At 60.4% G+C, this 26,085-nt stretch overlaps 2 protein-coding genes and 1 pseudogene across 2 annotated transcripts; 2 read left to right on the plus strand and 1 right to left on the minus strand.

Moving 5' to 3' along the window:
- The first annotated feature begins 429 nt into the window (after window positions 1-429).
- SHD (Src homology 2 domain containing transforming protein D) lies at window positions 430-6,271 on the plus strand. Its single transcript, XM_043586200.1, has 6 exons — window positions 430-1,475; window positions 2,445-2,550; window positions 2,639-2,827; window positions 3,828-3,951; window positions 4,831-4,950; window positions 5,884-6,271. Exons 1-6 carry the CDS (start codon window positions 1,179-1,181, stop codon window positions 6,068-6,070), a joined length of 1,023 nt encoding a protein of 340 aa, XP_043442135.1. The 5' UTR covers window positions 430-1,178; the 3' UTR covers window positions 6,071-6,271.
- A 7,982-nt stretch (window positions 6,272-14,253) lies between these two features.
- FSD1 (fibronectin type III and SPRY domain containing 1) lies at window positions 14,254-25,926 on the plus strand. The gene is made up of 13 exons (XM_043586205.1): window positions 14,254-14,375; window positions 15,307-15,402; window positions 15,621-15,752; window positions 16,493-16,594; window positions 17,385-17,407; window positions 17,585-17,706; window positions 18,581-18,790; window positions 22,177-22,275; window positions 23,051-23,209; window positions 23,757-23,834; window positions 25,076-25,327; window positions 25,429-25,517; window positions 25,623-25,926. The coding sequence occupies exons 1-13, from the start codon at window positions 14,361-14,363 to the stop codon at window positions 25,731-25,733; spliced, it is 1,488 nt and encodes a 495-aa protein (XP_043442140.1). The 5' UTR covers window positions 14,254-14,360; the 3' UTR covers window positions 25,734-25,926.
- Window positions 20,691-20,789, minus strand: LOC122488833 (annotated as a pseudogene).
- Window positions 25,927-26,085: the final 159 nt, after the last annotated feature.

Genomic DNA, 26,085 nt, shown 5'->3' on the forward strand with positions numbered 1-26,085 from the left:
AACAGTCTGCTGGTCAGTTGCGCCGCCAGAGGCTGGCTCAATTTCAACCCTCAACAGTGGTGGCTCTCACCCCCTCTGCCGGTCAGTTTCACCCCTTCTCGCGGCCAAATCCAGACCCCCATCTCCAGGCCAATTTCCACCTCGCCTCCTCTCCGCGCCCCCCCCTCCCCGCCCCGTCCCCCGCCTCTGCACCTCTCGCTCTCGTGAGCAAGGTCAGTCCCGTCTGTTCCCACCTCCCGCGCTCCACGCTCGCTCCTGCCAGCCGCGGTCCTCCGGGTCAGTGTCCAGCTGCCGCGGCCTCGGCCCCGCGACTCCCGCCCCGCATCCCCCCTCCCAGCGCGGGCAGCGGCTCCCCTCCCCTCCCAGAACAGCTGAAGGTCTCAGTCACCTCCGAGGGGGGCGCAGGGGGAGCGGAGGGGGCGGGGGAAGCCGCGGAGGGGGAGGCGGGGAAGCCTTGACGTCGCTGCCCGGGACGCGGCCGGGGGCCGGCAGGCGCTGGGGCGTCCGCCCGCGCGCCCCCTCCCCAAAGTCCCACCTCCCGGCCGCGGCGGGTAAAGTCTCTCCGAAAGCGTGAAGGGGGATTGGAGGAGGTTTTATTTCCCTTTGTGCCGGCGGCTGGGGTGGGATCGAGGCGGCCGGGCCGGGGGCCGCGGGACCCGGGCTCCCCCCGGAGCGGAGACGAGCGCAACAAAGGATGCGCCGCGCGGAGGTCACCGTCCCCGTGGCCCAACTTTGCGCGCGGCGCCCGCGCCCCGGGGGAGCCCGCCCGCTGCGCTGAGCACCCAGGCGTCCGGGCTGAGCCGGGGCTGGGGGCGCCCGCGGGCGGCGCTTGCCCCGACCCCAGACCCCAGAAGGGAATCCCGGAGCTTCCCGGAGGCGGCGGGCGGCCGAGCGGCGCACGGGAACCGCGCTTCCCGCGGAAACTCCGCGCGCTTCCGCGGATGCCCCTCGCCCTGGCCCGGCCACCCGGCGCTCGGCGTTCAGGGCCCTGCGGGGCGCCCCCTTTCCGCGCCGTCCTTGCGGAGCCGGGCTAAGGTGGACTTTTGCTCTCCTTCCTCCTCTTCCTCCTCCTCCCCCCCACCCGTCTCCTCCCCCATCCTCCCCGGGAACTCTTCGGAGAAAGGGGGCATGTGGGTCCCCCTCTGACGGTGGCCAGGTTTGGCGTGGCACACGCACAAATGGCCAAGTGGCTACGCGACTACCTGAGCTTTGGCGGTCGGAGGCCCCCTCCGCAGCCGCCCACCCCCGACTACACGGAGAGCGACATCCTGAGGGCCTACCGGGAACAGAAGAATCTGGACTTCGAGGACCCCTATGAGGACTCGGAGAGCCGCCTGGAGTCGGACCCCGCCGGCGCCGGGGACTCGAAGGGCCTCGGAGACGCCAAGTACGACTCTCCCAAGCACCGGCTCATCAAGGTGGAAGCTGCAGACATGGCCAGAGCCAAGGTCTTGCTGGGCAGCCCTGGGGAAGAGGTGCGTGGCTGAGTCCCAGAGGTGGGGTGGCCCCAGGAGACCGGGTGGCCGGGAGGGCCGGGCTGGGCTGCCTGGATTTGGGGAAGCTTGTTTCATGGGGAGGCCAGGGCCCCAGCCAGGCCCTCCTCAGTCCTCCACCTGCTGAGTGGAGTTTGGTATCTGTCCCTTTCCGGTGCACGGCGCTGGTGGTCCCACTGCCTCTCTGGCCCCGCTTTGTCCCCCTGTCCTCCTGTCCCCTGCTCACACCTCTCGTCCTCTCCCCCCCAGCTCCCCAAACAGATCCGAGGGGATCACCGCCGTACCGCCCTGCCGAGCCCTGGGACCTCCTCACCACTATAAGTGCCCCTCCTCCGCTATTATTCCCATTTCACAGAAGTGGACACTGAGGCTCACAGAAGCATCTGGCCCAAGGTTGCAGGGCCCTAGCTCAGTAGAACTTGACCCAGACCTGCCTCCAATGCCCATGTTTTTTTCAGTATTTTCCCTAGAGGATGAGGGAGCCGACCCAAACCCTCCGTGGAGACAGAGGATTTGAGGAGGGTTGCCAGAGACTGTGTGAAGAGCCCAGGGGTTTAAGAGAGAGGAAGGAGGAGGCGGGGATTCCGGGAAGCCGACAGCCTGGGCTGCAACCCTGCTTCCTACTCGGCTGCTGTGTGACCCTTAGCAAGTCACTTACCCTCTCTGTGCCTTGCTTTCCTCATCTGACAAGCATTAACAATTATTGAAGGAGGGAGGCAGGGCTGTGTGTCAGAGTCAGAACTGCACGGAGGCAGAGAGGAGGAGAAGCTGGCGTCTGTGCACAAATCCTGGTGGGTAGGCGGAGAGGACTCCCAACCCCGGCGAAAATGAGCCGCGTGGAGCGGAAGGGTTAGGTGATTCAGAGAGGGGCGCCATCCCTCCGGAGGGGGTTCCGCCGCTGGGCTCAGTCTCCCCACTCCCCTCGGGCCACTTCCTTACTTCTCTCTCCAGTCGGAACTCGACACCGAGTACTCAGACCCCTTCGATGCCCAGCCTCATCCGCCACCTTCAGATGATGGCTACATGGAGCCCTACGATGCCCAGAGGGCCGTGAGCGGTGAGTGGGGGGGGGGGTGAGAGTTTGGGGGGCAGGTGGCAGGATCCCTGGTGGGTGTGGGCACTGACCAGTGTTCTCGGCCTCCCAGAACTGCCGTGCAAGGGGGTGCAGCTGTATGACACCCCCTATGAGGAGCAGGACCGAGAGCCAGGAGATGGGCCGCCTTCTGGAAGGAGACCTCGCCAGAGCCGGCTGCCTCAGGAGGATGAGCGGCCAGCGGATGAGTATGACCAGCCCTGGGAGTGGAAGAAAGACCACATCTCCAAGGCGTTTGCAGGTGCCCCTCCGACCCAGGCCTTGACCTTCCACGGGCCCTGAATGTCCTCACCCTTCCATTTCTTGATCTGGTCTTTTCCCCCTGTTTCCACGTACAAAATAGACCCCAGTCGCCTGCCACCGTGCTAGTTTGCTCATTCTCACTGAAGTGTGAAGGACTGATAACCATACATTTCTCTTCCTAGGGGAACTTGTATCTTCCTTGGGAGCAGAAACACCATTAGAGGGCGATGGAACCGACTCTTTATCCTCAGTGTTGTGCAGGGATAGGCTAGGCCTGGGTTTATGTCACTCAGTTGAGACTTTATCTTTCAGTCTCAGTTGCCTTACCCCTCAAACGGGGGTCATTCTAGCACCTACAGAACAGGGTGCGTGCGAAGCGAGTGGTAGAAAGTGCTTTTGGGGGAGAGGGTAGCGTTTCTTAGTAACTGTCATCAGGTGGGCTTGGGGTCAGGTCCTGAGTGGGGGAAGCATGGCCAAGTCTCTGACCTCAGTTTCCTCTTCTGTAAAGAGGGTAACCGTACGGTCAGTTTTAAGAAATAAAATAACGTGGGCCAGAGAGCGTTGTGCAAACCCAGCTTGGCCCCAGAAGTTGTGTGACCTGGAGGGACGCTGGGGCTCAGTGCCTCACTCTACCTGTCCCTGTCTGGGTGGGGGCGGGGCTCTAGGCTCCAGGACTTGGCCAGAGTCTGCAGAATGACCACCCCTCCCCTCTAGCCCCGCCCCTTGCTCTCGGATTGGTCCCTCGTGGAGCTGCCCCGCCCCTGCAAGCCGGCACACCTGGGTGACCACACCCCTTTCTTCTGAAGGCCGATTGGTTGCTCCTGTGCCAATCCTGCCCCAGCCCTTAAGCCCGGCCCCACCCACTGGGGACTCTGATAGGTTGCCCAAGCTGGCACCGCCTCCCTACTGAGAGTGCATTGGCTTGCCCCGGTCCCGCCCCTCCCGGGTGGGGTTGGGCTTAACCGTTTCCTCTCTAACCCTCCCCCTCCCCCCTCCAGTGCAGTTTGACGGCCCGGAGTGGGAAAGGACCCCGGGCTCAGCCAAAGAGCTCCGGAAACCCGCATCCAGAAGCCCCCAGCCCGCAGAGCGCGTGGACCCGGCCCTGCCCCTGGAGAAACAGCCGTGAGTGGGAAAGCTCCAGCTGGAGGACCCTCCCCATCCCGTACCAGCTGCAGATTCCTAGGACTCATTCGTTCACTTCAGTTCTTTCCTCTGCCCATCTTCGCTGGGGACCGGAGCCTGCCCCTGTGACAGACACCTAGCTAGGTCATTCCCCTGGCATCAGATTCTGGGTTCACATCTCTGCCCTGCGTCTCTTGGCTGTGCAGCTTTGGGCAAGTCGCTTAACCTCTAGGCGCGCAAGCTGGGGGAGTCCGGGTCCTTTCCGTGCCTCTCCAGCCTAGCGGTTCCTCCGGGAAGTCCCTAACAGCCCGCCGAGTCCAGCCCTGAGGGCGCCACCAGCCTGTGTGTCTATCACGGTTGTTCCCAAACCGTGACACAGAACTGACTGGTGAAGAAGGGGGCACCGGGGGAGGAGGGTCTTTCCATGCAAACAACCGCCGAGTCTGTTGGGCGCTCGTCTGCCTTTGAGCCCCCCGCTCGCAACCGCTAACCTCTCCCTGAGCACATTACAGGGAAATATTCGAGAAAGGATGCTACAGGTGGGTGGGGATACGGGATGTGGCAAGTCTCGTGAAAGCCCCACGCAAGTGGTTTCAGTTTGAGGGATTAGGGAAGGGGACACAGGACACTGGGGACCTCGCCTGGGGAGGCTGTAGGGATCAAGGTCAGGTGTATCTGTTGAACTGGGGGGAGCGGCTCCACGTGGACCTGGGCTCAGCTGCCTAACCCTAACCCTAACCCTGAGAAACCCCGGGGGGAGTTTTTGTCACTTGTTTGCCTGGAGGTCACGAGTCCCTGAATCGGCTGTGCCTGCACCAGGCCCCAGGGTGCGTTCGAAGGGGGATGGCCCTTGAGGAGACATCTGTCCCCACCCCCTAGGTGGTTCCACGGCCCACTGAGCCGGGCCGATGCTGAGAGCCTCCTGTCGCTCTGCAAGGAAGGCAGCTACCTCGTGCGGCTCAGCGAGACCAGTCCCCAAGACTGCTCCCTGTCCCTCAGGTGAGACCCCAGCCCCCCTGGAGGGACCGAGCGTCGCAGAACTGCCCGCCTCTGGCTTTCGGGTTAATTCGGTGGCAGCCAAGCCTGGCGCCAGCAGCCAGTGGGCGGGGCTTTCGGGGCTGTGGCGGGTGGGGGAGGGCGGGATTCAGGAAAGTGGAGGGGATTTATAGGACCAGTGGGGCGGGCCTTGTGGGGCCAGAGGGCGTGGTCTCCAGTAGATCGAGGGCGTGGGTGAGAGGTTTCCTTTATTTTTTTTAAGTTTATTTATTTTGAGAGAGAGAGAGAGAGAGAGAGAGCACGCGGGGGAGGGGCAGAGAGAGAAAAATGAGAGAATCCCAAGCAGGCTCCAACGAGGGGCTCGAGCTCACGAGCTGTGAGATCACGACCTGAGCCGAAATCGACTTGCAGCTCAACCGCCTGGGCCCCCCGGGCGCCCCCAGACCTTTCCTTCCAACTCCTCCAGTCCAAAAGTTGAATTGTATCCGTTTGTGTCCATCGGGGCCAGACTCTCCCAGTGGCCCTTATGGGCATTTCGGTTGGAGATCCCGACTCGACGCGCGTGTCTAAGATTCTCAGTGTGTCGGATTAGAACAAGCCCCCAAACTCTGCTGGGCATCCGAGGGTGAGATCCCTAAAAGAACAAGGTTGAAGAGAGCTCGGAGAATAGGTTTCAATCCTGCCCCTGCCACGGGCGCTTCCTTCATGCTAAGGATACAATGATTCTGAGGTTCAAGGTCATTCCATTGGGCAGACAGTTTAGAAAGGAGAGGGACCCCGGACTGAAGGTTAACCGGTGGGGAGCCCCGGAAGGGTAGGGCACGGGCTCAGAAGGTTTGGAGAAAAAGCGCAGCCTGTGTTCCAGCCTGCCTTTAGGCTCGCAGAGCCTGAGCAGGTCTGGGGTGATCAAGGCGCTCTGCGATGCCTGTCCCCCAGGGGCAGCCAGGGCTTCCTGCACCTGAAGTTCGCACGGACCCGTGAGAACCAGTTCGTGCTGGGTCAGCACAGCGGCCCCTTCGCCAGCGTCCCGGAGCTGGTCCTGCATTACAGCTCCCGGCCGCTGCCGGTGCAGGGCGCGGAGCACCTGGCCCTACTGTACCCGGTGGTCGTGCAGACGCCCTGAGCCCGGGAGCTTCAGCCCCTGCCCTGCACCGCGAGGGCCCAGAGTCGCTGATGGAGGGAAGCCGGAGGGAGACGCTCGCTGCCCCTCCAAGCCCTGGGCCTTCATCGGGGCTGCTTCTTGGCCCTCTCCCGGGTTCTAGGGTACAGAACTGCGTCTCCCAGCCCTCCTCTGGCCCGGAAAATAAATAAGTTATTGTGCGTTTCAAGTGTCCTTTCTGGGAGGCGGGGATCCCGGCCCCAGGGAAAGAAGGGGGACGGGTGTCCCCCACCCCGGCTGGGGGTGAAGCCTGCATTGCTCACAAGGATGGCCCACAACTAAGAGGGCTTGAGGGAAACAGGGAGAGTGAGTATGAAGTCAGATGAAAACCCGGAGAGAGCCGATGCCGCGCAGATACAAAGATGGAGAAACCGAGGGAGGGGGGGAGGCTCTCGGGCCAGCCCTGCCCCCACCCGGCCCCTCCTTTCCGCCGGGGCGGGCAGCCGTGGCCCGGATGCTGCTGCGAATGGACATCTGTCCCCATGGAAACAGCAGAAATGGGGGAGGGGAGCCGGTCCCAGCTGGTGTCACTTCAAGGTGATGGTGGAGCCAGAGCCCCCGGGGGCTGATAAATTCCAGGGACCCCCATGTCCCGCCTCGCCATCCATCTCCAAGCCTACCCAGGGAGGGCGGTGCCTCCAGCTCAAGGCGCCCGGTAGAGGTTGGGGGCATCACTTCTCTGCTAATTGGACGTGACCCTCCAAGGATAAGAGGAGGGAGCTGGCCTGTCATCACAGAGCCTCCTCACCATAGCGGGCCCCTCCAGGCGTCCTGGGGCTCAGGGGCCCCCAGACGACCCCTCCGATATCTTTAACGCTCCCCAAGTCACCACAAAATCTGCCTTTCCTTTCTTTATGAGCCTTTGAGTGCCCAGAGGGCGAGGGAGGACTCCAGCCTCATGGTGAGGACTACACGGGTCTTGGGCTGGGCGGCTGGGCTCCCCGACCCCTTCTGGAAATCAGTCACATTTTCACGTGGCCACTGGCGGAGGGGGGGGGGCGTGTTTTCTGGGTTCCGATCCCTCTTCCCGCTTCGAGGAGCCCTCTTGGCTTCTGCTGCCCAGAGGGGCGTGGGTCAGGGGAGACACCGACTGTAGAGACGGGGGGGACCCGGGCTGGGGCTGGGGCTGGGGCAAGGCTTCTGGGCCAAACGTGGCTGGGGGTCTGGGGGTCTGCGGGAAAGAGATCGAATAGACCCGTCTGGACCTCCGTGGGGATGTCCAGCACCTTCCCCTCCACTGGCCACGCCTCAGTCTTCTCTGGGCGCCCCCGGGGCTGGTAGAGGACGTTACCCTAGAGAGGATCCCCTGCACGGGTGTGGGGGGGGGGGGGAGGGATGCCACAGACTAAGAGGGGAAGATCACAGGAGACCGCCTGCCTTTCTCCAGCCTTCCTCCGCTTCTGCAGAACGCGAGTGTTGGGGCCAGACTTCTCCCTTCATTCTCCTTCTCTCCCCCCAACCCCGCAGCCCCACCCGCGCACCTTCCAGAAGGGGCAGGCGGGGCGCCCGCCGCGGCCTCGCCAAGTAGCTGCAGTTCCCGCCTCCGCCACGCGGGGGCAGGGTCGCCGGCGGAAACCGCCCGCCGTCCTCCCGGCTACCTGCGCGGTTACCTGAGTCCCCGCGCCCGCGGCCACGGCCGCTCCGGACACGGGCCCTCGGCGCGACGGCGGCCACGGCCACGGCCCCTGCCACCGGCGGCGCGACCAGGAGTCCTGATGGGGGGGCGGGGGGGGCGCAGGGGGCGGGGCTGGAGGCGGGACTCGCGGCGGGGGCTCACCTGGGTGGCTGGAGGTGTGGTTCGCGTTGGGCAGCAGGCGGCCTGCAGAGGAGGAACCTGTGTGTCGCGGGGGTGGGGGTGGGGGTGGGGGTGCTCACCTTCGGGTCCAGCCTCCACCCTTCAGGGTCACAGCCTCCCTACCCCACGTGGGACCTCACGATTCCTCCCCTGCCGCGCTGCGGGAGTCGGGGCAGGTGCTCGCTCAGAACCGGTTTCCTCTTCTGAAAAACGGGGCTACCCACCTCCGTCTTGCTCGGTTATTGCAAAACAGTCGCCAAATGGATTTTTTTTTTTTCCTCGCCATGAGCCCCATCCCCCTGGTCGTGAGCTCCACCGTCCCCACCGTGAGTTCCACCATGGCGGCGATGGGATCCGACACCCTCACGACTCCTGGGTTTTGAGCTCAATCCTGGTGTCTAGCCTATTTTACATACAAGGGAACTAGGTCTCAGGCCCGCTTTGAGCAAAAGTGTTGCTCACCTCAGCTCCCCTTTCTCTCTCTGTTTCGGGGGGGGGGGGAAGAGAAAAAGAAAGGAAAGAAACGAAAGAAAAAGCTTACACTGGCCTGAACTTGTGAGTCTGGCCGAATGTAATCAACATAACAGATCGAAATAATCGCTGACGTTTCCTGAGGACTTATCATGTTCCAGACCCGGTAATAAACTCTGTAGATATGATTACTTCGAACTCACCTAACCCATCGCTGAGGAATCAGGCACAGAGGGGTCAAGTTACCTGCCCAAGGTCACACAGCAAGTGACCGGCCCAGTGGGGCCATGTTTCCAGGGCTGTGTAATTGATATGAACTCCAGCCAAAGTTGCTGCGATGAACGTGAGGCCCGGTGCCCCTGACCTCTTCATCTTGCGTGTTCTCACACTGGTGTTGGTCCCTCCGGGCGGCCGAGAAGCTGTTCCGGGGTGGGGAAGCCGGCTGTAGGGAGCTGGACGCAGGCGTCACGTTACTAGAAGGTGGGGACAGGCAGGACAGCCTTAACGTACCGCCCTCCTGCCAACGGGAGCGGAATGGGCATTGGGCCAGGAACTGAGCAGGCCGGGAGAGCAGGAGCCCTGGGTCAGCTTGAGCGTCCCGGCCCCGTGCAGGGCTTGGCCCAGAGCGAGGAGACCTGCAGAGTGGGGAGAGCCTATGCGCTGGGCTCTCCAGAAAGCTGGCTCCGCGTGCCTGGACGTGTGTCAGCCTTCTCTGGGCCTCAGTTTTCTCCTCTGTGACCAGAGGCAGCTGGCTTGACTGATCTGCGAGGTCCCTTCCAGCCTTGAGAGCCCATGGTTTTCCACCTGGATTCTAGAATTCCCTGCTCTTACACCCCCTGAGACTGGAAAATCCTAAAAGCCTATGCAAAGTATCTAAGCTACTGCCGTGCTAAGATTCCAGAATCGTCTATTCCTTTATGTCAGTGTTTCGCAACCCGTTTTCATTATCAGCTTCCTGAAGAGCTTTTATTTTTGATTTTTAAGGTTTATTTATTTGTCTTGATAAATTTTTTTAACATTTATTTACTTTTGAGAGACAGAGCGTGAGCGGGGGAGGGGCAGAGAGCGAGAAGGAGACACAGAATCCGAAGCAGGCTCCAGGCTCTGGACTGTCAGCACAGAGCCCCATGTGGGGCTCGAACCCACGAACTGTGAGATCGTGACCTGAGCCGAAGTCGGATGCTCAACCGACTGAGCCACCCAGGCGCCCCTCTTGTATTTTTATTCATTTTTTTTATTAAGTAATCTCTATGCCCAATGTGGGGCTTGAACTCACAACTCCAGGATCAAGAGTTGCATGCTCCGTGGGGCGCTCGTGCTGTCTCTCTCTCTCTCAAAAATAAATAAATACACTTTAAAAATTAAAAAAAAAAAAAAAAAAAAAAAAGAGTCGCATGCACCACAGACTGAACCGGCCAGGCGCCCCATCTGTACGTTGGATATACTTTAATAACACATTTGTAGAAAGATTCTGGGACTGTTTTTAATCTGAATTCCAGCACTATAAATATTCAAGAGTCTTTATGATTGTGATATTCTGGAAGAGGGCTCAGCAAACTGCAGACTGTGGACCAAATTAGGCCCCCTGCCTGTTTTTGTTTTTGTGTTTAAATAAAGTTTTATTGGAACCTAGGCCCGCACATTCACGCATGTCCAGTCTAGGGCTGCTTTCCGGCTACCACAGCAGCCGGGAGTGGGGGCAACAGAGAACGTCAGCGCCACAAGGCAGAAAATAATTATTCCGTGGCCCTTGACAGAAAGTGTTCTGAGTCCTGGTCTAGAATGATCCATTCCGGCATATCTTTGGTTCTGTGATTCTAGAATTTGATGTTCTGGAGTTTGCAAGATCTCTGTAAGAATCCCATCTGGAGGATTTCGAATTTAGATTTCTAGGAGTTTGAGATTCTAGAGCCTTAAGATGCTGTAAGTCCCAAGGGCCCACGTCTTCCCTTCACTTGCTCTCCTATCTTTGTCGGCCACACGCTTCGTGCCACTGCCCTGAGCCATCTCCAACTCAGGAATCTCCACGGTCACCCAGCCCGTGTGGTCCCTGCTGTCGTTGAGGGTCCCGAGGTCCCCGCAGGTTGAGGTTGCCACGCGACTCCCAGGAAAGCTGCCACCGGGGCCCGCAGAGCCCCCAGGCTGAACCTGCCTTTGGTGACATGTGAGTCACACAAGAAGACACTGTCCTTCTTCCACCGGACACGGAGCTGCTGCCCCCAGGCTTGGGACTGCACCACCTGGCGGGCCAAGGTCACCTGGCTGTCCTCCCTCACCTGCGGCAGTTTGGGACCCTGCTGCACACTGAGGCCTGCAGTTCCTTGCAGGACTAGGGGACACAAGGCGTGAGTAAGGCCTTTCTGTGTGTGTGTGTGTGTGTGTGTGTGTGTGTTTATGGGACTTACTCTCTCAGCCCACACAGGTGACACTACGTGATCTTTGCGAGGTCACTTCTCACTGAGGCACACCAATCCTGCCCCGTGTGTGCCGGGTCCTGTTCTGGAGACCACAGACACGGGCACGGAGGTGACGGAGACAGACAACCATTCCTGCCATGGTGGAGCTGACGGTCTCGGGGGTGCAGAGAGAGAGACCCAGGAAGTCGTGCAGTGAGAATCACGATGGAGGATAAGGATGGGGTGAGGGAGAATCTGGTTGTGGAGGGTGGTCTCGGAAGAGGTGATGTTTGGAATGGTAAGAAGTAGCCAGTCGTGTGGGAAGAAAGGAAAAGAGGGAGGAAGAGCGCTCCAGGCAGAGGGCGCAGTCCATGCAAAGGTCCTGGGGCACGATCACTCCTGGGAGGTTAAAGGAAGAGCGAAGAGGCCCTTGTGGCCGGAACAGAGTGAGCGCGGGGGAGACAGGGCAGAAGTGGGATCAGAGAGGGGATGGCCCATACAAGGCTTTGGAGGCCGCAAGGTGGGGTTTGGCTGAGGTGGGCAGGTGGGCATGCGGAAATCAGAGAAATTTGCTTTTTAATCTTTTTTTTTTTTTTTTACAGTTTATTTTGAGAGAGAGAGAGAGAGTACAAGTAGGGGAGGGGCAGAGAGAAGGAAAGACATAATCCCCAGCAGATCTGCGCCATCAGGACGGAGCCCAATGCGGGACTTGAACCCACATGAGATCATGACCTGAGCCAAGATCAAAGGTTGGACATGTAACAGACTGTGCCACCCGGGCGCTCCAGTTTGCTTTTTAATCTGAGTGTGATGGGAAAGCCGGGGAGCAGGGAGGAAACGGGGTTCAATTTAAGTGTTAAAAAGGTGGCCCTGACTGCCCTGGTTAAGGACAGAGTGTGGGCTGGGAGGATCAGGGCTGGCTGCGGACGAGGGCCCAGGAGAGTGGCATCAGGATCTGGACCCTGGGGAAAAGCAGACAGAATCTGAGTAGATTTTGAAGGTTGCCCCCGGAAGGGCCGAAGAAGGACTGAATCAAGAGAGGGCGAGGTGGCCGATGGCCAAGGCTTTAGCCTCAGGGACCGTGTGAATCAGGTGGCTTTCGGCCAATATGGAGGACACTGGCGGAGAGGCAGGGCTGGAGGAGAAGAGAAGGTTTGCTTGGGGCCAGGAGAAGTGTGAGGTGCCCGTCAGACCCCCCCGGAATGTGTGCGTTTGCATCAAGTGCCTGGCCTTTGAGATGCCATGACAGCTGACGCTGGAGAGATGAAATCCGGGGAAAGGTGTTTCAGGTGGAAGGAACAGAAGGTGCAAAGGCCCAGAGGTGGGATCCACCTGGGCATGTTGGGAAGGGAAAGAAAGGAAGAAAGGAAAAAAGGAAGAAAGAAAGAAAGAAAGAAAGAAAGAAAGAAAGAAGAAAGAAAGAAAGAAAGAAAGAAAGAAAGAAAGAAAGAAAGAAAGAAAGAAAGAAAGAAAAGCCAGCAGGCCAGCCAAGGGCAAGAAAGAGAACGCGCAGGAGCGTGTTGCTGAGAGACTGGTGTGCAGGGCGTGGTGTGAATGTTCTCCTAGGGCCCCACTCTGAGGATCCCTGCTAGAACCTTCAACCCTTGTTTTGTGATGTTTTTTTGTTCGTTTTTTGTTGTTGTTGTTAAAATGTATACATGTATTTTGAGAGGGGGGTGGAGGGGCAGAGAGAGACAATCCCAGGCAGGCTCCGCATTGTCAGCGCATGAGTGGGGCTTGATCCCACGAACAGTGAGATCATGATCTGAGCCTAAATCGAGAGCCGGGTGCTTAATCAACAGCCCCCAGTCGCCCCGAACCTGCAACCCTTGGAAGGTTCTGCGGCGTATCAGAGAGAAACAGGCCGTGTCTAGCAGAGCAGAGGGAGAGGTTTCCAGGGGTTCTGGGCTAGAGGGCAGGCCGCGGGGGTGATGGACAACAGGAAGGAGGGAGGGGGGGAGACCCCCGTCCTCACCCCAGAAATGCACCAGGAAGACCAGCGCTGTGCCGAGGGGCTCCATTCCTGGCCCATCAGGGCCCCCCCCTTCTCCTCGCTGGTGCGCGCCCCCCATTCAATTCAACAGACCTCTGGCCACAATCTCCGCCCCCGCCACAGGGGCAGATGTGACGCCCAGGCCAGACGGTAGATGTCAGTCGGCTGACCAAAGCTTCTAAGGGCTCCACTTCCTCCCGTCTGTTGCCTCAGTTTCCCCAAAGATTCGTTTGGTTATTTATTTATTTATTTATAATCTGAAAGGCAGCACAGGTACGTGAATGGGATAATGGGTCCCAGTGAATGGAAATCTTTCTGGGAGATTCTATATAAGCACACCTGAGCCGGGGGAGGGGACACGTTGGAAGGTTAGGTGAGGCAGGTGGGGTGGGGGAGGGCAGGGAGCAGGCAGGAGAGGCCTGAGCCTGGATTGAAGATCAGAATCCCAGCTTCAATTATTTTGCCCCCAAAATGTCGTCCTTTGAGGTTCAGAGGAATGGATTTGTGCTGAGGGTACCAGGTCCCCCAACAGGTACAGGGCGGGGGGGGGGGTTCCCCTGTCCCCATAGCTTGCGGAGAAGTTTGGGGGCCCAATTGAGGGGGTTCATAAGCCCTGAAATTTCTCCCAGCCCTACATCTGTCACTCGCCAGGGTGGGAGGAGGGGACAGGCCCTAGGCCTCAGTGTCTGGCTCCCGACCACAGTGTGACCTCTTTTTAAACCCGGAAAGAAGAGGGCCTGCGTGCGCCCCAGAATCGTTCCTGTCAACCACAGGATGGCCCCCGGCGGCGGCGGCACTCTGACCACACTGTCGTAGCAGATACACACAGTGTCCCAGCCTCCCTTGGACTTTCTCAAACTCTACCCTTCCCCCCACCCTCTGCTGAGAGGCAATGCTGGAGATCCTGGGGAGATCTGGCCCCGGGCTGGCCGGGAAGACCAAGGTGGACACACACATTCTTGGCCTTGTGGATTCCGGTCAGGCAGAGAGGCTGCTGGAGGCGGAGATGTGCGATGCGGGGCTTTGCGGGATGTATAGGAGTTCGGCTATTTTTCTCGGAGAGAGAAAGAAGGCATTGGAAGGAGACCATCCTCTTGGACCTTGGCTTTCCAGCGGACGCAAGGAGCGTGAGCAGTGAGGGGCCAGATCTCGCGGGAGGGGTGGGTGTGGCCTTCCACTTTGAGGAGCAGCCACGAAATCGCGTGGGTGCCCGGGTGCGGAGACTGAGGCACTACAGGGACGAAGGATGGGCTCGAGGTCACCACCCGGGTGGTCGAACCCAGGCAACCTCCTTCCCAGTCCCGGGCTCTCGCCAGCTCCGTCATCGCGACCGGCGTCGGCCCCAGGCTCTGGGGGGTCCCCGGCTCTCAGCGACCCCAGCGCAGGACTACGTTTCCCAGGCTGCCGCGGGGGGCGCGCCTGCGCGCTGCGGCCAGTGATGGAGCGCTGACGGGGGGCGCGGCGGCGGCGGCGGCGGCGGCGGCGGCGGCGGGGAGGGCTCGGCGGGCCATTGGCTCGTGGTCGCGGCAAAGGCGGCTTGAGGACCAGAAGAGCGAGCGGGGCCCGCGGGCCGGGCCGGGGACGACCTGGGCCGCGGCCATGGAGGACCAGAGGGTAGGAGCGGGGCGGGGCGGGACGGGGCGGGGCGGGGGTGGACCAGGGGAGGGGACCAGGTGCTGCCGCAGCGCCCCCCACCCCCACCCCCGCAGCTGCTCTGCGGCCGAGGCCCCACCCCCGCCGCCACCCCGCCGGGATCCAGCCCCCCGATGCGGGACCCAGCACCCCACCACCCCCCCGCCGTCGCCCCGACCTCTCATCATCTTGGCCCGGGTCCAGGCGCATCCCCTCCAAGCCCCCCACCGGCGCCCAGCATCCCAGCCCCAGCCTGACCCATCCCCCACGCCTTCCATGCGGACTGCGGACCAGGTGTCCGGTCTCTGCCCCGCCCCGCCCCTGAGGACGCTGCTCCGGCTCCGCACAGGTGATCCCACCGATCCCGCACCCCCAGAAGAGGGACCAGGAGGGGGTCCCTCCCGTGGGAGGCCTGGGTCAGGGCTCCAGGCCCCAGCGGGATCCTCCCACGCGGCTTCTCTTCTCTCCGTCCCCTCCCCCAGACCTCCCTGCCCCGCTCCCCAGTTGCCTGGGCCCTCTGGCCCCGCGTTCCCAGGTTCCTCCTTTCTTCTTCCCGATCCCTGTTCCCAAGGTGGCCCCTCACCCCAGATCACGCCCCGCCCTCAGGTTGAAGGCTTTGTGCTGAGGCCGACCTGGCTCGGCCCAGGGTGGGCGCCTTCCCCAGAGGCTCTTTTTGAGCCTCAGTTTCCTCGCCTGTCAAATGGGCACGTGCCAGGCGAGGGGAGGTGGGGCCAGAGCTTCGCCCAGGGCCTGCCTCACGGCGGTGCCCAAGCTCACTGGCACGGTGGCTCCCACATCTCCTGGATCCCAGGAAGGCGGAGTGGGGAGCCCCAAGTTTGCCGGGGGGGGGGGGTGCCGGGCCTGGCCAAGGGGCTTACCGGCTTTGGCGTGTGCCTGCTTCGGGTGGGGGCAGGAGGCTCTGCGGAAGATCATCACCACGCTGGCTGTGAAGAATGAAGAGATTCAAAGCTTCATCTACTCCCTCAAGCAAATGCTGCTGAACGTGGAGGTGAGGAAGTCCCCTCTGCAGGAGGGACGGAAGGAGGTGGGGAGTTCGTGGGCCAGAAGGGCTGGGGAGGGGGGGGGCAGCCGCGGGGAGTTAGCCAGCCTGTTGCTGCCGATGCCCGTCGGACTGTGCCCGGCTGCCGCGTCCAGGCCTCCGTGTCCCCGTCTGAGCCTGGGCTTTGGCCGATCCTGGCCGTCCTGACCCCACCACCTCTCCCCAAGGCCAACTCCACCAAGGTACAGGAAGACCTGGAGGCGGAGTTCCAGTCGCTCTTCTCCCTCCTGGAGGAGCTGAAGGAGGGCATGTTGATGAAGATCAAGCAGGACCGTGCCAGCCGCACCTACGAGCTGCAGGTGGGCCGGGGGGGGGGGGCGCTCCTAACCCCACTGCACCCCTCAGACTCAGCGGAGCCCGGCTGGCCTCAGGGTCTCCCTCCACACCTCCCACACCGCCTCTTGGAGGTGCCCCCGAGTGTCTCCCGGATCCAGAACAGACACCCCAGTGGCCTTGGCCTCACCTCCTCTGTTTCCTGGCCTCTTCTCTGCCCCTTCCCTGGCCGTGATCCCTGTACCCACCTGCTGTCCCTCTCGGTCCCTGCTCCCACCCCCACCCCCTTCTCCTTCACCACATCCACGTCTGGCTGTTCCTCCCCTCCTGTCCTCACCCAACGCCTCTGATTTCTCAGCCCTTCCCACCGGTCCCCAGATCCGACAGCATCGCCTCTTGCCAACCCCCCACCCCCACCCCTGCCACGTACAGCCCCTAGGGGGTCTAGGACTCTAACTGAGGCACCGGGGCTGCATCAGAACCTCCCGGACAACTTCCTAACATCCCAGATTTCCCAGCGTGGAAGAAGTTGGGGCCCCAGGGCTCAGGTGGGGTCTGGGCGTGTGAGTTTTCAAGAAAGGGATTCCCCAGGTGATTCTGCTGTGCTTCCGGGAGTGAGCCCCGATTTCCCTGCAGCCTCCCCACCCCCCGCAGCCCGGAGTTGGAGAAAGGTGTGGTGTCCCCAATCCCGCAAAGTGGGGGAGACCGCGAGGGTTTGACGCAGTGGGGTGGGGTGTCTCTTCCCTCGATGCCATGCCACTCGTAGAACCAGCTGGCTGCCTGCACGCGGGCCCTGGAGAGCTCGGAGGAGCTTCTGGAGACGGCCAACCAGACCCTGCAGGCCACGGAGAGCGACGACTTCCCTCAGGTGGGCGCCTCAGAAGCCATACTGGTGGGACTACAAGCTAAACTATAGGACACGCGGTTAAATTTGCATTTCAGATCAACCATGAATGACTTTTTAGTATAAGTGTGGCCCGGGCAGCATTCAGAAGTATGTCCCAAAGAACACATGGGACACACTTATACTAAAAAATTCTTCGCGGTTGAAGGCGCCTGGGGGGCTCAGTGGGTTGAGCATCCAACTCTTCATTTCGGCTCAGGTCATGATCTCCCGGTTTGTGGGTTCAAGCCCCACATCGGGCTCTGTGCTGAGAGGGCAGAGCCTACTTTGGATTCTCTCTCTCCCTTTCTCTCTGCCCCTCCCCTGCTTGTGCTCTGTCTCTCCCTCCTCTCTCAAAATAAATAAACTGGAAAAAAAATTTTTTAACTTATTTGTGGTTGATCTGAAATTTAAATTTAATAATGAATAATTTTTGAATATGATATATCCCATGAAATATTTAGTAGATGTCCCAAATATTGAATGGGGCCCATTTATACTAAAAAATCATTTTGTTTATCTGAAACGCAGAGGTAACTGGGCACCCTGCATTTTTATCTGCCAAGTTGGCCGGCTGTATATACTGGGCACTGGGGGTGGGGGTAGGAGCCTGTCTTTGCCCCCTATCCCTTTGGGGCACAGCCAAGTGTTTCTGCCCCAGTGGTGGGGGACTTTGCCAAGTGGCCCACTCTGGGCCTCAGTCTTCCTGTCTGTGTAGTGACTTTCTGATTCAATGAAGACAACACTTTGAATTTTATTCCGTCCCTTTTTCTAGGCTGCCAAGCAAATCAAAGATGGGTAAGATGCCGGGATCTGGTTCCCACCCCAGTGCCCTGTCCCTGGTGTGAAGGTGGGGTCCCTTGGCCCAGCGCACTGAACCAGAACAAAGGGGACTGGGTCTCCCGCGCACGCTTCAGAGGCCTGGGCCCTTTTGAGATGCCTGCCGGCAGGCTGCCTCCATCTTCCTCCCTGCAGTGTGACGATGGCGCCTGCCTTCCGGCTGTCATTGAAGGCCAAGGTCAGCGACAACATGAGTCACCTCATGGTGGACTTTGCACAGGAGCGCAGGATGCTACAGGCACTCAAGTTCCTACCTGGTGAGAGGGGAGCTTTCTCCCGGCCTGGATTTCAGGGAAATGGCCCAGGAGTCTAGGGTAGCCTGAGAAAGGCTGGGGTAAACCTGGCGTTGAAATCCCGAAGGCACCGCTCCTGGAGGTAGAGCCCCGAGGATACCCTGCCTGTGTGGGTGGGGCCACGAGGAGGCCCGCCCCTGGAGGTGGGGCCTTGAGGATACCCTGCCTGTGTGGGTGGGGCCACGAGGAGGCCCGCCCCTATGGGTGGGGCCTTGAGGATACCCTGCCTGTGTGGGTGGGGCCACGAGGAGGCCCGCCCCAGGAGGTGGGGCCACGAGGATACCCTGCCTGTGTGGGTGGGGCCACGAGGAGGCCTGCCCCTGGGGGTGGGGGCTTGAGGATATCCGGCCTGTGTGGGTGGGGCCACAAGGAGGCCCGCCTCAGGAGGTGGGGCCACGATGATAGCCTGCCTGTGTGGGTGGGGCCACGAGGAGGCCCACCCCCGGGAGTGGGGCCACGAGGATACCCTGCCTGTGGGGGGGGGTGGGGGGGCCATGAGGAAGCCCGCTCCTGGTGGCCCAGCCCTGAAAAGCCCTACCCACCTCCCATGAAGGCCATGCCCCTATGAGAGAATTCTAGAAGTTATCCTGAAATGGTGGTATTCTGAGAAGGCCCAGGCCTTTGTTGGTTGAACCCTGAGGAAGCTCTTCCCCACCACCCCACTCTGGTGAAACCCTGTGGAAGCTCCACCCCCAGGCCCCAGTGCCCGGAGGGGGCCCCGATCCCAAGGTTGGGCTCCAGAGGAGGCCCCCAAGAAGGCCTCAATTGCGGGTGAGGTTTCTGTAAGATCGCCCTTGCAGGCAAAGGACCTGACCCCCCCTCCCCCCGTCCTGGACAGTGCCCGGCGCCCCTGTGATTGACCTGGCCGAGTCCCTGGTGGCAGACAACTGCGTGACCTTGGTGTGGCGCATGCCGGACGAGGACAGCAAGATCGACCACTACGTGCTGGAGTACAGGCGGACCAACTTCGAGGGCCCGCCCCGCCTCAAGGAGGAGCAGCCGTGGATGGTCATCGAGGGCATCCGGCAGACGGAGTACACCCTGACCGGTAAGCAGCTCAGCCCTGCTGCTGACACCCACCCCGCCCCCTACCCCCAGCCCCGTTGGGCTCGGCCCCCTCCGGGCTCCTTTTCCCCGTCAACTGGGGGCCCCGCTGGGCTGATCAGGAGTAACGAAGTGGTAATAATAAAAACGATATTGATGACAGGCACCGCGCCGTTTCTGGAGGGCTTACTCCGTGCTAAATGTTTGCCCCACACGTAACGAACAACGGACACGCGTCTCACCGCCAGTTGACAGATGAGAGGACTGAGGCCCGGGGAGGCAAGGCGTTCCCCATCGGCGTCTCACGTCTCCTATGCAGCGTTCATTCATTCATTTCCGGGTATTGAGCGCCTGCCGGTGCTGCCCTTGCCCTAGTGAGCAAGACTGGCGACAGTCCCGCCCTGGAGCTGGCATCCTCCCAGTGTTGGGGGATTTCCTTGGCAGTCGTCAGACAGCAGAAAGCGTGGGGATTCCCCCCAGCCGGAAGGGGAGTGTCTCCAGAAGGGTAAAATCGGGGGTCCCTGATGAGTTTCAGCAGCCGTCTGCGCCGGAGGAAATCCTCAGTGGCGGGGAGAGCCGTGCCCACAAGATAACTGTCGCTACAGCTCTTGGGCTGTAATCAGCCTGTTCTTTATCTGTAATTAGCATGCATGGTTACTAATGAGCATGCTAATTGCAGGAAAGAAAAGCCAGCAGCCAGCAAAAGGGCCTGAGAAGCTACTGGTTTATTATCCCTTGCAGGGGAATCAAAACAAACATATCCCACTCCCCCCACCCCCTCCCCCAGGCTTTGTTTTTATTTTATTTATTTATTTATTTTTTTTATTTAAAAAATTTTTTTTCAACGTTTATTTATTTTTGGGACAGAGAGAACAGAGCATGAACGGGGGAGGGGCAGAGAGAGAGGGAGACACAGAATCAGAAACAGGCTCCAGGGTCTGAGCCATCAGCCCAGAGCCTGACGCCGGGCTCGAACTCACGGACCACGAGATCGTGACCTGGCTGAAGTCGGACGCTTAACCGACTCTGCCACCCAGGCGCCCCTATTTTTTTAAACACTTATTCATTCCGGAGAGACACAGAGAGGCAGCGCATAAGTGGGGGAGGGGCAGGAGACGCAGAACCCGAAGCAGGATCCGTCAGTAGCCGCTTCCGTCACTGTAGCTCGATATCTAAACCAAGGAACAGACAGGAGCCTCGTGGGTCCGCGTTTCGCTGGCGTTGCGTGCCTTCGTCCGTGTGTGCGCGTGCGTGTGTACGCCCGTATGCGGTTTCGTCCCGTGTGCAAGTTCAGGTACCGGCCACCACGGTCAGCGTGGAGGTCTGTCGCATCCCAGGCTTCCTGATGCGTCACCCCCTCGCCACCCCCCTCTTGTTGCCTTTTGCAACATTCCTAGTGAGTGCGTTCCGCAGGGCAGGACGTTGAATCCACTGAAAGGTGTGTGATGTCGATAGGATCGAATGCTCTCATCTAGGCATCGAACCCGTGTCGTCATTTGTCGTCTCCGTTGCTTGGACAAGTCGGGAGGGGTTTGGTTTAGCGTTTGGTATGTACATGCCTCGACTCATCGCGTCCTCATGCGACCCCTGCTTGGGATTTGGCATTGCGATTGCCAGTTTGCAGAATAGGAAACTGAGGCACACAGTGAGTCCAGACCGCCCATAGGCACGTGGGTTCCAGGTTTCAGAAGCTGAGCCTTCTGGTTGGTAATCTCTGCTCTGGGGCAGTAGGTGGTGTGGCTGAGTAATGTACTGGGCTCTCAGGGAAGGGGATCCGGACAAGGGGGAGACAGTCTGGGTGGGCATCTGGAAGAGGTGGCAGCCAGGCTGAGGCCCGACAGAGGAGGGGAGGGTGGAGAAGAGTCTTCTAGGCAGAACAGCCTGATCTAGGGCTCAGAGGCCAGAGCGCTGAGCCTTTTATGTCCGGATTTGCATGCCACCCTTCTGCAGGGGCCATGCTAGCGTTCTCTATATCGTTCCAATTTTATTTTATTTTTCTAAAGCTTATTTATTTTGAGACAGAGAGCTCAAGCAAGTGGGGGAGGGGCAGAGAGAGAGAGAGAGAGGGAGGGAGACACAGAACCCCAAGCAGGCTCCACGCTGCCGGTGCAGAGCCCGACGCGGGGCTCGATCTCACGCACGGTGAGATCATGACCTGAGCCGAGGTCAGGAGTCAGCTGTTGCACCAACTGAGCCACCCAGGCGCCCCTGGGTGATTCCAGTTTTAGTCTACATGCTGCTGAAGCGAGCACTGCGAACCTTTGTGTCCGGAACTAAGTTAGGTTTGCGGACAGAACAACATCTGTGGGGAGAAGTGAGATGAAGAATGGGCCAAAGGGGAGCTATGGGAGGTTTTAGAGCAGGGGGCGCTGAGTACTGTTTGGGATGATCAGAGGACGGGCATCCCAGGGGGAACACTCAGGAGGCAACTGGGCATGCGGTCTGAGCCAGGGGCTGGGCAGTGGGTGCTCTGGTGGACGGATGGTGTCTGAAGTGCAAGAAGGGGACAGGGGCACGGTGACACGAATAAGAGCCCCAGACAGAGTCACCCTGACATTTAAGGGTGTTGAGGATGGAAGTGCCTGCAAAGAAGACCTAGGGAGAACAAACAGAGTGGGGGAGACAAGAGACGACAGTGCCGTGGCTGCCAAGGAGAGAATGTTCCAGGAGGGAAGGAGTGGTCAGTCAGCCAGGAGGTCCTGCGAGGTGGGGGACCGACAAAGGCCAGAGGAGGGAGAGTGAGCGAGGCAGCAGAGAAGGGGTGAGGGTGTAGACAGCTCTCCAAAGAGGTTTAGCTTGAGGGGAAGGACAACTGGGTAGCTGCTTTTTATTTTTGAAGACTGGAAGAAACGAACCCAAAAGGAAAGAAAGAAAGCGGGGGACATATCCTAGCAGTAGGAAATATCTTTAAGTAACCAGGCATGGGGAGATCGAGGGGATCCAGCAAATCAAATGGCTCGATCGCCTTTGTTCCCTGCCTTTGTTGCGTGTGGATGCGACATTCCGAAGGAGGCTTGCCAAATGCACTGACAGATTTTCCTAGAGGAGCTTCCTCCAGGCTGGCCAGCCTCAGACAGTAACTCTCTTCCCTATAATACCAGCCCAAAGTCCCAGGGAAGTTTCTGATTGGCCAGTTTGGGTCGTGTGCCCATTCCTGAACCAATCGCTGTTACTGTGTCCCTAAGCATCCTGATTGGCCAGCCTGGATTGGAGGCGGAGCCAAGTACCCATAGTACCACAGGTAAATGCGGGCAAGGATGGTGTCTCAGGGATCAGATGTCGTTTGCAAGGTGCTCCTTAGAACGAGTTCTGGGACTACCGTGGGACACAGGGACCTGTAACCTTTTGCTCAAAGTGCACGCCACGTTGAGATCCCTCTGTTGCTCCTAGGTCTCAAGTTTGACATGAAATACATGAATTTCCGTGTGAAGGCCTGTAATAAGGCAGTTGCAGGCGAGTTCTCCGAGTCGGTGACCCTGGAGACACCAGGTGACTGGTTCCCACCCCTACCCTGGCTGTGACTCCATAACCCCTCGCCCTGGGGCCCCAGGTACTGGTGTGTAATAAGCATCTTCTAATCAGGGCTCCGTGACTCTTTTTGCTCTGGCTGCCAGGAAGCTCGGAGCTTAGTCCCCAGTAGCTTCCTTAACCTGAGTGTCTAATATACACCTGCCATGGTTTTTTGCTTTTGCACTTGAGCCCATTATACTGGATGGGTTTTATACTCTCTCTCTCTTTCACACGCACACACACACACACACCCTCCCTCTCTCTTTCTCTCTCCTAAAAACTAGATAAGCGCTCTTAGAATTGGGGATGGGATATCAGTAGTGAAGGCCGAGCTTACTCTCTTGCAGCAACACCTTTGTGTGCTCTGTGAGGAGGACTTTCTAGAGTCTGGCCTAACTGTCGTGCTATAGCCCGGGCCCCTTCCTGTGATTACCCTCCAGCAGAAGCACCACCGGTGCTTCGAAAATGGCTCCAGACCTAGGGGACCCTCAGGCAACAAGCCCTCAGCCTTCACTCCCTTGGCCCTCGGCTCTGCCCCGTCTTGTCTTTCTTGGCGTCCTGCTGCCTGTCGCTCTGTATCCGTCTGTCTCTGAGCCCGGCAACCTCTCTCGTTTTCTCTTAGTCCCTGCTGTCGCTCTCTGCTCTCCGTCCCTGTCACATGGTTTGTCTTGGTCACTGTCTGTCTCTCTGTCTCTCTCTCTGTGTCTCTCCGGGTTTCCCCATCTCTGTGACTCCCACGTCTGCCCGGCCCCAGCATTCATGTTCCGCCTGGACGCGTCCACATCTCACCAGAACCTGCGGGTGGATGATCTCTCCGTGGAGTGGGACGCCATGGGCGGGAAGGTGCAGGACATCAAGGCCCGTGAGAAGGACAGCAAGGGGCGCACGGCGTCTCCCGTCAACTCCCCGCCAGGTAGCCTGCCCCCTGGCCTCCCTGAGTTTCTGGCGGAGGACATCCCACGGGGCAGGGACACCCAGAGCCCAGCGTGGTCAAGGCTGGGGTGGAAGGAGGGAGCCCGAGAAGGGAGAGGAGATTTGTTTTTATAATGTGTATTTATTTTCGGGGCGGGGGGGGGGGTGGAGGGGAGTGCGTGCAAGTAGGGGAGGGGCAGAGAGAGAGGGAGACAAAGGGTCTGAAGCGGGCTCTGCGCGGACAGCAGACGCGGGGCTGGATCTCATGAACCGTGAGATCACGACCTGAACCGAAGTCAGATGCGTAACCGACTAGCCCAGGCGCCCCAAGAAGAGAGTTTTAACTGGGTTTTGACAGTTGAGTAGTTTTCCAGCCGAGGAAGGGCTATCTGGGCGTGTTCTGGAAGGAGGGGCCCAGTGCGTGAAAAGAACCAAGTCCTGGGAAGGACTGACAGGAAGACCGCGGCAGCCGGCGGGGGGGCGCCAGGGAAACCCTCCTGTGGGGACAGTAAGGGCTGCGCTGAGCCTTCTCCCTGTCACTCACAGAGGCGTGCCGTCTCCCAAGAGGATGCCCTCCGGTCGTGGGGGCCGGGATCGCTTCACGGCCGAGTCCTACACAGTGCTGGGTAAGGAGGGGCAAAGACAGGAGGGCAGAGGGGACACTCTGGGCAGGGCCCTGATGGTGGGGGGTGGGGGATGGCGAGAACTCCTTTGGTTGAGGAAACTGAGGCAGCCACCAACAAAGCTTTCTGGGAATGGTTCCAATAATGTGGTGCTGGAGGAATTGAGGACTGGCGGGGGGGAGGGGGGAGGGGGTGGGCTTACTGGGGGTGGGGGGCCAGAACTTGTGGAGGCTGTGGCCTGGAGGTCGGCCAGGGGGCGTCCTGGGGTCTGTGGACTAGCTGGAAAGAATGGTCACCTACGGGGCAGCCGGGTTTGTGGGGGAGCCAGAGAGAGTCGCTGGTGTGGGGAGACAGCTAGCGATGGAGTGAACGGGGCCCACGGAGGAACCAGGGTTCAGGGGGATCGTCGCTGTCCAGAAGGGGGCTCCCAGAAGAGGCTGGGGGGTGCAGGAGTCAGTGCGGTCAGCAGTACCCGGGCAGGGGCGGGGTTAGAGAGTAGCCGCGTCCTGGGGATAAGCCAAGACCTGAGGAGAAGCTGGGGTTCTGTGGAGGAGCTGGGCTTTCCCCGAAAGCATCTGAGATTGGCGAGAGGTGGGGTCCGGGGAGGAAGCAGGGGGAGGGGTGGGGGTTCTGCAGAGTGGCTGACACCTGAGAGGGGGCTACGGGGCCTCTGGGAAGAACGAGCCTGGTTGTGGTTGGGAAAGTAGCTGAGGTCGGAGAGGAGCTGAGACGGGAGAGGGCCGTGGGCCGCGAGGGAGGCGGGGGCAGGAGAGGATGTGCAGTCGGGCCTGGAAGAAGTTGGCCTCCACCAGGGGCTGGGGGTCCGGGGAGACCCTAGATTCACAGAGCGGTAGGAGAGGGGCCCGGCACGCCGGCGAGACTCTGCGCTCCGGTGGGATTCGAGGCCCGCGGGAACACTTGGGAGTCCGCCAGGCGCAAGGGTTTGGGGGTGATCTAGTGTCGGAGAGAACTGAGGACCGAGGGGTGTCTGAACACGGGGAGGAATTGTTTGCTTTGGAGGAAGCTTCTAAGGCCTGGAAGTATCTGGAACGGGTAGCCTGGACCGGCAGAGAACCCGAAAGGATTAGCCGAGGCTTGGCGAGGATCCGGGCTCTCGGAGCATCTAGAGGAGGCGGATGAGGCCCGGGGACGGCCCGGAAGCCGTAGCCGAGGACTGAGGAGTACCCAGGTGGCCGCCCCCTGGCGCAAGGCCACCCGGGACCCGACTCCACCCCGCCCCACAGGGGACACGCTGATCGACGGCGGGGAGCATTACTGGGAGGTGCGCTTCGAGCCAGACAGCAAGGCGTTCGGCGTGGGGGTGGCGTACCGCAGCCTGGGCCGCTTCGAGCAGCTGGGCAAGACAGCCGCGTCCTGGTGCCTGCACGTCAACAACTGGTTACAGGCCAGCTTCACCGCCAAGCACGCCAACAAGGCCAAGGTGCTGGATGCGCCCGTGCCCGACTGCCTGGGCGTGCACTGTGACTTCCACCAAGGTGACCCCCGCGCCCCGGGCCGCGTCTCTAGCCGCCTCTCCCCGTCCCGCCTCTGCCACGATCCCCTCATCGGTCCCCCTGTCGCTCTGCCTCCGTCCCAGGCCTCCTGTGCTTCTACAATGCCCGGACCAAACAGCTGCTGCACACTTTCAAGGCCAAGTTCACACAGCCACTGCTGCCCGCTTTCACGGTGAGGACCCTTCCGTGGCGGGGATCGGGGGGGGGGGGGGGGGTGGTGGCGCCGGGTGCCGGCTTTGCTCCTGAGCCCGCCTGCCCCCCTCCCCCTGTGCCCCAGGTGTGGTGCGGTAGTTTCCAGGTGACGACGGGCCTGCAGGTCCCCAGCTCCGTGCGCTGCCTACAGAAGCGGGGCAGTGCCACCAGCAGCTCTAACACTAGCCTCACCTAGGCGCCTGGACCGCCCACCCCGCCCGGCTGATCCAGAGGGGGGGCCCTCCCAGGCCTCGGTTGTTTCAGCCAGCACCCTCTCCTCTCTTGCTGCTTGGAGCCTTAACTCCTGCGGGGGTCACCACTGGGGAGCGGCGGGCCCCGGGGCGGGCCCTCCTCCCCACCTCGCGTCCTAATAAAGGTCAATCACTGGCCAGGCCGTGCTGATGGTTCTTTGGGGCTGGGTGGCACTGGGTGTGCCCCAAACCTTTCTGGACCTCGGCTTTCCTGGCTGTAAAGTGGGCTTCTCTTGTAGGGCCGGGTGGCAGGTTTTGCTAAGAGGGGCCAGCTGTGGGCAGACGTCTACCAGACCC

The sequence above is a fragment of the Prionailurus bengalensis genome, chromosome A2 (genome assembly GCF_016509475.1).
Source record: "Prionailurus bengalensis isolate Pbe53 chromosome A2, Fcat_Pben_1.1_paternal_pri, whole genome shotgun sequence".
Classification (NCBI taxonomy): Eukaryota; Metazoa; Chordata; class Mammalia; order Carnivora; family Felidae; genus Prionailurus; species Prionailurus bengalensis.

Coding starts and splice junctions, on each gene's coding strand:
- SHD (XM_043586200.1), top strand. CDS start 1,179: ATGGCCAAGTGGCTACGCGACTACCTGAGCTTTGGCGGTCGGAGGCCC. Junction 2,551..2,638: donor TGCCCAGAGGGCCGTGAGCG/GTGAGTGGGGGG, acceptor TCGGCCTCCCAG/AACTGCCGTGCAAGGGGGTG. Junction 3,952..4,830: donor CTGCCCCTGGAGAAACAGCC/GTGAGTGGGAAA, acceptor CCCACCCCCTAG/GTGGTTCCACGGCCCACTGA.
- FSD1 (XM_043586205.1), top strand. Junction 23,835..25,075: donor CGAGTCCTACACAGTGCTGG/GTAAGGAGGGGC, acceptor CCCGCCCCACAG/GGGACACGCTGATCGACGGC. Junction 25,518..25,622: donor CACTGCTGCCCGCTTTCACG/GTGAGGACCCTT, acceptor CCTGTGCCCCAG/GTGTGGTGCGGTAGTTTCCA.